This window comes from Topomyia yanbarensis, chromosome 1, assembly GCF_030247195.1.
Source record: "Topomyia yanbarensis strain Yona2022 chromosome 1, ASM3024719v1, whole genome shotgun sequence".
Classification (NCBI taxonomy): domain Eukaryota; kingdom Metazoa; phylum Arthropoda; class Insecta; order Diptera; family Culicidae; genus Topomyia; species Topomyia yanbarensis.
This window is the reverse complement of record NC_080670.1, coordinates 56,489,335-56,502,338: the sequence shown is the minus strand read 5'-3', so window position 1 is coordinate 56,502,338 and position 13,004 is coordinate 56,489,335. Positions and strand designations below refer to the sequence as shown.

The 13,004-nt window shown below is 39.2% G+C and overlaps 1 protein-coding gene across 21 annotated transcripts in view; it reads right to left on the bottom strand.

Moving 5' to 3' along the window:
• The window catches only part of LOC131677666 (chloride channel protein 2), a 176,606-nt gene that overhangs the window by 14,367 nt on the left and 149,235 nt on the right, over positions 1-13,004 (bottom strand). For all 21 annotated transcript variants that reach the window (XR_009303408.1, XM_058957598.1, XM_058957597.1 and 18 more), the window contains 3 exons: positions 5,137-5,244; positions 4,693-4,858; positions 4,001-4,631 (listed from right to left, as the gene is read on the bottom strand). Coding sequence is in view for 20 of the 21 variants with exons in the window: in XM_058957598.1 (XP_058813581.1) it covers positions 4,001-4,631; positions 4,693-4,858; positions 5,137-5,244 (905 nt within the window). In the remaining variant the exon portion in view is untranslated. The remainder of the gene's footprint in view (positions 1-4,000; positions 4,632-4,692; positions 4,859-5,136; positions 5,245-13,004) is intronic.

Below are 13,004 nucleotides of genomic sequence, written 5' to 3'. Positions count from 1 at the left end.
AAGGCCGTAAACTCCAGTGTAGCCTGTAGTATACTCTCTAGTGTTCTGTTTAGCGGACTGCGCTCGTTGGCTGAATGAGAAAGCGGTTAACAATGATGCGATAAATCCTGGATAAATTTCGGAAATACAACTTACGGACATAATCTGCTTGTGGATTTCAAACCAGTATATGACACAGGCTTACGAAACGGTCTTTCGCTAATAAGGCTTTTCAGGCTTTTTCCGTAGGTCCTGGTTTTCAAACAAAACCAGGACCTACGGAAACCTTGTTGCGAGAATAGAATCCTACACAATGTGTGTGGATTTCTCCATCTAAAAATTCGTAGCACATGTTTTACGGTATTTACAAATATTTCTTTGGGCAACGTTAACATATCGGAATAAAATTTTACACAAATATATCGAAACTAAGGTCAGCTAGTCTTCCGGAACCGGCATATCCTTCTGTATCAAACACTCAGATGATCGCGCTGTTGCTGAGACCACACAGCATTGAGACTTCTCTTTTCGGTCCAATTTATACGCGTGAGTGAGCATAGTATGGCCAATCCAAAGTCTGCTGAGGGCAGTTCGCTCCAAGGCATCACACTAATGTTTCCCTGTCTTGGTCGTTGATTTCATTCTCAGCGTTAATTTATCGCACGTTCTCGACATAACCTCTCCGGTTTATCGTAGCAATAATTTGGAGGATTTGTTGAAATATTTTATTAGAACCGGCATTCTATCAGTCGCCCTTCTCTAGCTAGACGATCCGCTTTCTCGTTCCCTCGAATGTCCGAATGGCTGCAGCAGAAAGTAATGTTTTTGTTTGCTCGAGTATTTTCCACCACGTGTATCCATGGATGCCGAGACTTGCCTTGTTCCAAGTGCTTGTTTGCCTAATGGCTGTATCCCTGAAGACAACTGTGCGGCTGAAACTTGGAACATTCTCCGAAGCTATTAGTAACGTAAGCGCCACCGCACTTCGCTGATGCTGAGAATTGGTTTCGCTGAATCTCGTTGAACATTGTTTGTGCTTTAGATGGAGCTTCATGGACACGAAGTTGTTGTTTTATGCTCCAGTCGATTGTGGGCGCAACTACGTTCCAAACATACTAAGAAGGCTGATCAAAGGAATTTTCTATCTGTCAGTCGCTTTAGTCACTGTGATTCTCTCCTAACCATAGGACAGAGGAATGCATCATCTACGGCGTTTCTCTAACCACCTTTAAATCCATCTTTTTTTTCTTTTTTATTAACGACTTAGAGTGGGACTCTTTTTCCTTTTTTATATTGTAACGACATTTAATTAGCAAGAGACTGCAAGGTGTGAAACATTTTTCAATATTAAGAGCCATAGTACTCAAGGAAGAGCAAGGATTTGGAGTAAGAAAGTTTAGAAAAGCGTGGAGTAGGGTCATATCAGCAAACTTAGAGTTTCCCGGCTATTCAACTCTTTGTCTTCTGCAACGCAGGAGTCAGAATCTTTTGGTATTAAATGCGAATCACCTGAATCTGAGTTCCGACAGCATAAGCCATTAAAGTGACTTTACGCTTGTCCGGACATGCCGCAGACTCAGGTGATTCGCATTTAATGCCAAAAGATCCTGACTCCTGCTCTGCAGAAGTCAAAGAGTTAAGTAGCCGGGAATCTCTATGCTTGCTCATATGACCTACTCCACGCTTTTCCAAAACTTAAATCCATCTTCTACGAGGCATTTCTCTAATCGGTCTAGGCGACTTTGACAGTTCTTGGCAAGTTCATGAGCGTGTTTAAGAAATTTTCGATTCGAAGTTCACATGAACTCCGAATATCTTCGCTAATTACCGATTTGTTCACAAACGTGTAATAGTTGGGAGTTTGCGGTCGAAAACTAATATCCATGCTGCCCAATCCAGGTTATCACTTTATATAGCGCGGTTTGCGCTTGTGCTCGGAAACGCTATGGAAACTTGCTCAATGCAATTACACTCAAGTTTTTTTTTACGCGGTTTTTTTGCGCGGTTTTTTTTTTACGCGGTTTTTTTTACGCGGATTTTGAAATTTACACGGTTTTCATTTACGCGGATTTTGAAATTTACGCGGTTTTCATTTACGCGGATTTTGAAATTTACACGGTTTTCATTTATGCGGATTTTGAAATTTACGCGGTTTTCATTTACGCGGATTTTGAAATTTACGCGGTTTTCATTTACGCGGTTTTTGAAATTTACGCGGTTTTCATTTACGCGGATTTTGGAATTTACGCGGTCCTCATCAATGAGGTTCCCTTTATCGCGGATTCTTAAATTTAAGTGGTCTTCATTTACGCGGATTTTGAAATTTACGCGGTTTTCATTTACGCGGATTTTGAAATTTACGCGGTTTTCATTTACGCGGATTTTGAAATTTACGCGGTTTTAATTTACGCGGATTTGGAAATTTACGCGGTTTTCATTTACGCGGATTTGGAAATTTACGCGGTTTTCATTTACGCGGATTTTGAAATTTACGCGGTTTTCATTTACGCGGCTCGTATCCCCCGCGTAAAAAAAACCTGAGTGTATAGTTAGGTAATCGACGTACAGTATTATTTCGGTGCCTACAGCCGTCGATTACTGTTCCGTCGATTCGGATGTAGTTCTTATTATTCCTCCCTTTTCCACTTAGGACCGATTTCTTGACCCTCGCTTAGCGCTTAAACCAGGAAATCGGCCCTTATTGCGTTGGTATTAGGCTACACCCATGAATGACCTAGCATTTTTTGAGTGATTTTTAACACCATCCTCCCCCATCGTAACATTTCGCCACAAACCTCTAAATACCCCCTGGTAATTACGTAGCTTGACGGTAACCCTCCCCCCTTGTTCCCGTAACAAATTAAAAAAACGATGTTAGTTAGATGAAGCGGGTAAGATTGTCGTGACATCAGGTCAACTCCTATTCTCCTTCAAAAAAGCTACGTAGCATGACATGACCCCCTACCCCCTGTCGTCACACCATCACAAAATACAAAACTCCCCCTCCACTATACAATGCTACGTCATTTATGGATGGACCCTTACTCCATAGTTTCTGTGATGTGGCGGTCAGGTTGATTTCACCTACATCTCAGTTGGCTTTCTTTGCTTTGTCTATCGCTCTTCTTGCTTCAGACCTTGCATTTTGGAAGTCCTACAGTGCCTCTTTCCTTGTGTTTTGATCTATCCATTCATCGTAGTGCCCGATGCGTTTTTCTTCTCCATTTTTATGCCTTTTTAACTGTTTCGTTTCACAACAGTAAATCATTCGGTCCTGATGATCCTGTTGTTCGAATACCAGCTGATTGAATTCGGCAATCGTGTATTTCTTCGTCAGGTCCAGTTTGCTGCGTATTGCCGTCGAAAAGCTAGTAACCAGCCTGATTGGAAAATGGTCGTTACCGAGATTGTCTTATACAATCTGCCAGTTGAACGTGGAAAAAAATTGTCAAGAGACTTGCGAGAGATTGATTGCTATTGTAGTTCGTCGACTAAATTGATCCGTGTATGGCATCCATCATTAAGGACGGCAAGACCATAATCAGCACTAAATTTCTCGACCATTCCTCCTCTGTGATTAGATCCGATGAAATGGGCTTGAATAAATATAGATACTGACGACCTCTAACTCTGTGACACCTATCGAAGAATCTGATTAATCGTCGTCCTTTTGCTAAGTAGGTAGAGCATCAACACTGCCCGCCTACCGTATCCTTATCCTTCCACGGGAACAATGGAGATGGGGGCGCCCAGCAATGGTGGCAATCATGCTGTTGAGGTTTTAATGTGGGTCGGATTGGTATAAATTCCTATTTGTCACTTCCCAAGCAACCCTTATTAGACAATCAGCAGTCAAACATGATAAAGTCAATATGCAAACCGGCAAAATCATCGTCACAACGCAACGCAATGCAACATAAATAGAATCCCATCCTATACTAATCATATCTGAAGCTGCTTTCCCTACTACAAATCACACAGTTTGTCGACAATCGAATTTAAACATTACCGCATTACTTACCCAATCAGTGCAAAGACGAACAGCTCCTGCGGATCGAACGGGAAGTCAGCAGTGAAGTTGGTGGCGAACAGGGCCGTCACGGTGTCCGCTTTTTGGAACCACACCGCCAGCAGCCGGAAAACGGTGGCACCGCAGACTGCTGCGAAGAATCCTCGCCAATAGTTTCGCACCGCGAAGTAGGTCGTGGTGACTTCGATACTGAACAGTACACCACCGACCGGTGCCGCGAAGCAGGCTCCCACACCTACGGCACACGCCGCCGCCAACATCTCTGTGTTGCGGGATTCATTCTCGTAGATCGATTGGAATGATGTTATGATTTTACTTAATAACTGAGCTACTATACTAGCTATATGTACAAATGGGCCTTCCTTGCCCAGTGGCATACCGGATCCCAGGGTTGCCGTCAGGCCTATCACTTTGGCAACGAGTGTCTTGAAGGTGAGATATTCTTTCAGCGCAACACCCCGAAGAATGGTTTTCATTTCCGGAATCCCGGAGCCTATACTTTGCGGTGCCACCAGATGAACGAAACCGGCGGAGAAGAGTATAAGGATCACCGGCAGGGAGACCCAGGCCAAATACTGCGCCACCGGATGGTTGGTGAGATCTCTGTAGAGCCATACTCGAGCTACAAGTAGAGGGAGTCTGTTTTAAATAAATGATTCGAGGTAGAAAAACGTGAAACTTACAGTTCGTGCACATCGAGATACCCTTATCCATAACGTAGGACAGTAACGCCATGATGATACCGAGTAGGGCCAGAAACACCCAGTCTTCGCCCAGCCTGGCGAATGTATTCCGCCAGAACCATGAGCCGGCCTTGAAAAATCTGTTATCACGCACTCCCAACAGTTCCTGAAACGATTTCCATCTGTTTGTATATTTTTAAGATTTTTGTTTTTGTTTTTTGCGGAGACGGGTATGGATTTTGATATAATTGTACAAATTTCGTAATTGTTGGAAATTCGTTCGGTGGAAGCGTGTGTCGGTATTATTTGTGTAGTTTTCCAAAACGAGGGAAGAAGAAAAAAATATATCATCATATTGATGCCGATAACTGGAGATGAGAATGACGGTTCAATGCTACCCTAGGGGACTGTTCGTGGCGGGGTGGTTAAACGGTTTGTAGTTACCTTGTTTCTTGATTTATCGTCTTTTTTTCTTCTTCGTTCAAGAAGCCTGAGTCTTCGCGCTTCATCTTTGGCGTATTCTCCTAAATCTTTGGTGTAGCGGCCATACATCTGAAATTATACGAACATTGTATCAATGTTTTTACTACCACATCTATGCGTTTAGTGATTAGCTTAAGGATCATGCAAAAGAGTGCATACGAACAGATCATTCTGTACGGTAGGAGGATTAAACAACCGAACTCTGTTGAAGGTGCATGCAATGATCATAGTTACAAAAAAAAAACATTTACCTAACGTATCGCTGAGCACAAACCAATCGCCGCGCGAAAGCGGCAACACATCATGTAAGTCGATCATCTGGCAACACTGATTGGGAACGCGAGTAGTGCCGATCGATGCCGGTCGCACCGGGCGTCGGCCATAATCATTAACGTACAACTCTGATACCATCATCACGTGAGCGCTGTCAATTATCATTAGTTTTAGTCTCAAACATTTGTTTGCAGGCAGTAAAATACAGAAGAGGGGGAGAGTAGCAATATTTGTCAGAAAATCTGTAAAATGAATCGCATAAACATTTGTAAGTAGTAGACGATTTATTTTCGAAGCCGGATTTTGCAGATATAGATATCTTAACCTTCTCCGACTGGCTACAGAGGATTATAATTGGTCTTCGAAAAAAATGAGGGTAATTGGCTCCTAATTCATCATAACTACTCTGTTCATCCTATCCATTTAAAGCCATTATTTAGAGCAGTACTAAATATATCTGTTTAACGTATCCACTAAAATAGTAGGGTGAGAAACAGAACTTTCGATTTGAATATTACCTTCCCTGAGTCTTATTTATTTTATGTATTTCAAACCAGTTTTGTTATTAAACTTCTTCTTTGCAGCGATGATCGAGTAATTAATAAAATAGTATCCTGACTAATAACAAGATCATTTACCCTATTTGTTTAGTTTGACTTAGTTACCCATAACAACATGAAAATCGCATTGTATAACGTTTCCCCGGATGGTAATAGGAACTTTTTGTATTTTGAAATGATGAACAGGTTATTCGGTAATGTATCATTTTACTACCCCAACCAGACAGGGAAGAGACAGCGGGTGGGATGTAAGTTCACTGTTTACTTCAATCTTGCGTTTTGATCAGTTGCCAACGCTCGTCACAAATGCGCCATCGGTGGCAATGAACTACTTTGTTACCATAGTGAGCAGTTGTGTTTGGTCCTACGTACCTATGAAGCGATTTGTTTCGGGACAAGACAATATGACGTAAAATGGAATAGGTTAGTTTATTTTGTTTTGGGAAGTCAAGCCAATCAAATATCTGTCCAAGACAGTGTAATAACTAAGGAGAACAATCGATAAATAACAATCATCTTGATCGGCACCGTTACTATTATTCTTGCGGTGGTGGTCGTTTGAGGTGAGATTTATTAGACTCTGCATCAAAGTGCGAACACTCTTGGGTTTAAAACTGTAATTGTTGATTTTCAATGTTGTTGAATTCATCCTTTTGTTCGCGAGTGAGATGGTGAAAATGATGTTTGAGCTTGCAACAGCCTTATTGATCAAATTCTACCTGGTTGTCTCATATATCCTAGCTAGAGAATTTTTTTGTCGAAAATCCTGTACAAATAATCAATTGAATTTTTCATAACTAGCCCTTCACGTAGTGTTTGGTAGAACATTTTTATTCGAAAAAAATCGGCATCCCTAAAACTTCAGCATGTGATAGAATGGGCCTTTCCCTTTCATTTGAAAGTAAAATTAAAATAATCTGTCGGGGGCTCCAGAACAACTTTTTATTTTAGGTAGATCACCCTATGTGCCAGTCCGGGACGTCCTGGCAAGCCGTGACCACCCCTATATTTTTCTTATCTATATCTTTTTGAAAACTATTGATGTCCAAGTTTAATACATTTTCCCCTCTCTCATTCACAGTAGAATCTCACCAACCTATCCCTGTATCTACAATATGGCATTGCTTCACGAGTCTTCAGTGCATACCCTTCTTGATAACCGTCTACCCAGAACATCATGACATACCTCACATGCAGATGATATAGAGAACATCATGACAGCATCAGAGTGCCAATAATTATCCGAAATATCGACCCTCCCCTCGCCCCTGCGATTACAGGCTGGAAACTACAACACTACAACAAAGTGTGCATATCCGCCACAATGATCAATCAGCAAACGACGATGTCAATTACACAATAGGTATCCCACTTCCTACCTTTTTCCTTTACTTACATAAGAGGGGAGCAAGTCGCCCCTAAATACGGCTTTCCCTTCCCCCACTAACATGTGACATGTAATAAAAAAAAAATGAATTGTCGGCCTCGTTAAGCTAAAGCATTTGGGCCTAAATAAACGTATTTAAGATAAAAAAAAACTTTTTATTTTAAAGATTTTTTTTTTGAAAACTTAGGTTTTTCAATGAAACTGATTCGCATTTTTGCCCCTAGGTAGTACTTTCGACATTCAAATATTACTAAAAGTGAGAATCTGATGGAAAATTTCATTGTGTACAACTTTGTAGAAAACTACATCGCAATCTAAAATCGCCAGAGAAAGCTATTAAATTTTTATCAAAGTTTCTAGATTCGCACGAGGCCTATTGGTTAAGAAGTTTTATTGCAAAAACATTTTCATTTGTAAAAATTGGATTGCTACATTTTAACAGTGTGCTCAGAAGAACCTGAATGCTAGCAAAGTCCCACCTTTAAGTGGAAAAACATAATTCCAGATTCCACGGTTTTATGCGCACCAATGATTTAGGAGCAAGGAGATATAGAGAAGAGTAAATAAAATTTTAACGAAATTTAGACTCTTTTGAAAGATGCTGGATAATGCAGCAAAATGAAACAGTTTTTTTTTTCTGTCACAGATATATCTGTTTCTTATTTCTATTTCTTCACTCATTCTGGAGTATGCTTGATGTAATCTTGAATCAACCTTTTTGCTCGGTAGCATCTTGTGGGATATATTTGGCCTAAACTTTACTTTATATTTGATCAACCTCGATTAGATATTCAGTCATTTGATTTGATTTCGATTGAGAATCCTGATTGACAGTTTCATGAAGGATAGAAAAATAATTCGATGAGATATATGTTCAAGTTTGTTAACTTTTGGGAATCGCTGTACATTGAACAGAAATCGCAATAGTAAATGAGAAATAAAGGTTTTGTCTATTGTACGAAGATAGCGATCTCAATATAAAAGTAGATATAGAAAGTATCACCTTTACCCGAATGACGTGTTGCAGTTAATGTCTTCAGATTCTGAACTGAGCTGGCAACTCTGTCTTCTTGATATATTGTCATTGCTCTTATCCCATATTATGAGGGAAATCTTCAATAAACAGACTTGTATTACTTTGACAATTTACTGAATGCATGGTCCAGCCTGACATTTTCTTGTTTATTTTCTGTTGTGCTCCATGTTCAACGAGTAGCGACTCTGAAATTTCTTCTTAAAGGAAATTATGAAACTCGGTTTTTATGATTATATGAAGTGTGTTCGATTTGGAAATAAAATTTGAGGACAATCAATAATCTACATCTATACATTCTAATGAAATGAATCTACCCCAAAAGGTAAGAAGTAGGGAAGAGCTTTTTTCTCTTTCAATTATTTTTCATTTAATGTTGATAAAGACAAACAGAATTCTCAACCCAAAGTTGTAATAGAATCCTTCGTTTATTACAATGACTCGAACTGTCTACATTCAAATATAAAGCTTTGAATTTAAGCCAATTGTATTTTACCAAGCAGGACAGGATCAGGAAGAAGGGTCATGCTAGTTTACATTAGCTATCTCCTAGTGAGAAAAAAATGAAAAAGGCATGATAAAATCCTTTACTACATTAATCAAGATCTTGAAAAAGTGTAAGATTATCGTATAAATTTGATCAACACCTTTCCACACCACCTTGTTCATAAAGTATCATTTTCGCCCAAGATCCGGAGGAATCTGAAAATATATTTTTTCTGCTGAGAATGGGACTTTTTATACATTTAAATTTATCTGAATTTACTGTTCATTTAAACCCAACATCCTTGTTATTCGACTTCTTAATCCATATGCCCCGCGCACACCTAAAAACTGATTAAATTTTAATAACTTTCTCGGGTGATTTTACATCGATTTATAGCATTGTACGAAGTTGTATACAATGAGATTGTTCCAGGGCCGGCGTTACACTTTTAGCACGAGTGGGTAGTAAGCATAGGGTGAGGGTAACAGAATAGGGATTTGTCTCATTTTCGCAATACACACGCTTGCATTACATTTATATTAAATCACTTGCAGTGTGTTTGAGCAAATGAAGTTGTCGTACATCGACATTTTCAAATGAGTGCCCGAGATACATACGTGACAGATTTCAAATTCATGAAAATGTCCAAAATTCCGAGTGGGTAATTACCCACTCGGTTATTTTCGAGTGGGTAGTACTACCCATACTACCCACGCTATCCGCCGGCCCTGGATTGTTCATTAGATTCTCACTTTTAGTATTTTTTGAATGTCTATAGTACCAATTAGTAGCAAAATACGAGTTAATTTCATTAAAAACTTAAGTTTTCAATCAAAAAACTTTAAAATAAAAAGTTGTTCTAGACCCCCCGACAGAATATTTTAATTTTACTTTCAAATGGAAGGGAAAAGTCCATTCTTTCATATCCCGAAGTTTTACAGATGCCGAATTTTTTGAATAAAGTTGTTCGACAAAGACACCGTGCCTTATAACGATAGCGGGTCGATCTAGTGATGTCTGATTTTTGCAAATAATCGATTATCCGTTAATCGAATAATTTTTGAGAGCTTGATTAATTGATTCGATTAATCGGCCAAAATAATCGATTAAAATCAATAATCGATTAAGTAGTAGTAGATCTTAGTTTGTGATCCAAAAAAAGGTCGCTGGGTCTATTTAGAAATGAGTCGCTTGTATATTTTGTTTTGCCGTTTTAATATTAGCGTTAGCACAATATCTTCATGAATTATATTGCCGATTAATTGATATCAGTTAATCGATTGACTCGATTATACCAAAAGCTTCTAATCGATTATTAATTTGTCGATTATTTAAGAAATTAATCGATTATTTCCATTATTCGAGTAAAAAAATACATCACTAGGCCGATCTTAGCGCCGTCTAGTTGTAAGTGGCTACCTACCTGGTGATTATGTTTTAAAATTTCACTTGGACGTCAGTTCTCAGTAGTTAAGTTGTATATGATATAGAAATTATATACTGATAGCGTTAAAAGTTCAGCCAAGTCAGAAAAATATTGTGCGTACAACACTGGAACATGTCGTTAAGTATGTCAATGTTTGATTTAAGATCCCCTTCTATATGGGCAATTACAAAATAGAGGTACGACTACACGATACGTAACCATGTACTATCAGTTAGTTCTATGTAAGCATCAAGAAGCAATACTGAGAGGTGAAATCTATTACATTTGTAACCCAAAGAATCCTTTTACCAACGGTGTGTGTCATGAGAATGTGAGTGACTTGACCAATTCCCTCTTATATGACCCAAGAATATCAAATTCGAGGCGAAATAAAATCCCATATCTTGTAAAATATACGTATCAAGGCTAGATTTTGACGAGACAGTTCTGTAATTAGTCGATACATAATGAAAAACTCTGCAAAGGAGCCGCCAAAGAAAACTCATCTATTGTAATTAGATAAAGCAAACAGCATTCATCATCAAATCAGTTAACAACACAACTCACAACAAATTGGATATGTCTGCAATACCAAATACACCACTCACTGTTAGAACCCCAACCAGAAAGAATTCTCAGTGTCGGAATCATAACAAATTATCCTGTTCGCCGATAACCGGCTGCGAAATCTGTTGAAAGAATAGACAAGATTCAGCAAAAGGATTGCTTTCCCAACCCAAATGTGGTCCATTCATGAAAACTAGAAATATGATCTTCAGAGAACAATGAATGGGGTCAAATAGGTATGGGGGTACAGAAGGATTCCGTTTTTGGCAACAATATATTTTTTTTCAGTTGCCAAAACAGGAACCGTGCCAAAAATGGAACCTTACTTTAAAAGCTTTTATTTTCAATTTGTTACATCATAAATGTTACAACAACAGTAATTATATAAGAATATGTGATATGAAATGAAATGATAGAAGAAAATCAGCAAATATAATTTTATTTGCTATGCCCGCCCCATAAAATGTAGTAAATATGACTTCCATGTCTGGAAAAAAAGTCAAAAGTGATATTAATTATTACAACTAAATGTGTATGAGCATTTTGTAAAAGATTTACTATGTACAACAAAAATGTTGCCAAAAACGGACCTTTTTTGTTGCCAAAAATGGAGCATGCCAAAAACGGAACGTGCCAAAAACGGAATCTTACTGTACTAGGTATAGGGCATTGTCTTTGCTATGTTATTTCAGAGGTCGCTCATCTTGTGTGAATTAGATACACGGTACAGAACATCGTTGACGGCTGTCATTTCGGCTGTTACCGTGGACCAGTTATATTAGTTACGGCGTCATTTATGTTTTCGCGTGTTGTTTTGCGAAAACGCATTGTCTTTCGTCCTCTGTACAGTCCATTTAATCAATGGAAACATGTCAAGTGAGTTTTTTCTTACGTGAAAATTAATGCTGAACACGAGTTTTGTTGCGTTTTAGATATTTTTGTTTTTGATAAAATACGGACATCAACATAAAACATACGCTTGGGGGCACGATAGGCTAGTCGTTTGGGGGAACTATAGGGCACTACTGATCGTCTCACAGCTAATCAACCACGTGAGCCGGAATGAAAAAAATTCGACACACTGGCGACGACGAGGACACCGAAGAAGTCACTCGAAAGTACAAAGCCAGACACCTGCCGAAACAACATGTTAAACTATAGCTCTTTACCACACTAGGTTAGGAACAATAGCATATCCTTGAGTTTCAGTTTTCTGTACATCTATGCGTGGAGAATCAAAAATCCGGATACGCAATTACATTACTGCTGGGCAGTTACATATCAAATGATATGAAGTTCCGTAATCGGATTCACACAGGTCATACGAATAATACTCAGCGTGCTGAATAGTAGCCATGTGATAATTGAGTTGGCAATGTCTAGTCAATGCCCCAACTAGAATACTGCAATTGTGCTTGGAAAAATGCAGCAAATTCTGTGACATTTTTGGACTCACATCCGACAGAAAAGTCTTTGTTTGAACGCAAGTTTACGAGTTACACTAATGGTGAACATATTCGGATGCAGCCCAAGAGCGAATCTTGTGCTTTATTCAACTTATCGACAGTGGTAGAACTGGTTCTGGACCAACGGTTAGGCGAAGTCAGGCGCAGCGCCAGTTCCAGTAAATTCGTCCGCCCATTCGTTTCCAGTAATACTGGAATGACTGTGTACTCATAGAAGGTAGATAGCATTTGAAATGCTAAGTTCTTCGATTTGAGTTCGACATGCGATTGCCAATTTCGATCTCGAATCTGCCGAAGGGCTTTCAAGGACTGGCAGAGCAAAAATAGATTCTTTTACCTCAAATTCCCTGTTGAAGTGCCTATTGTACGCCCCACAGAATCGCGAAGATTTCTGCTTGAAATACGGTACTGTATCTGCCAAGCGAATGAGATTGGTTTAATGGTTCACGATAATAGACTCCAGCACCGGCTCGGCCCTCCAACAAAGAACCATCAGTATAATAAACTACGTATTCTTCAAGTTTTCGTTCCGTTCAACCAAACAGCCATGCTTCGCGAGGAGTAATTCTCCCATTGAAAGTTTTAAAAGGAAAACTACACGTGAGGGTAACGTCGCTGGGAGCAGGTGTA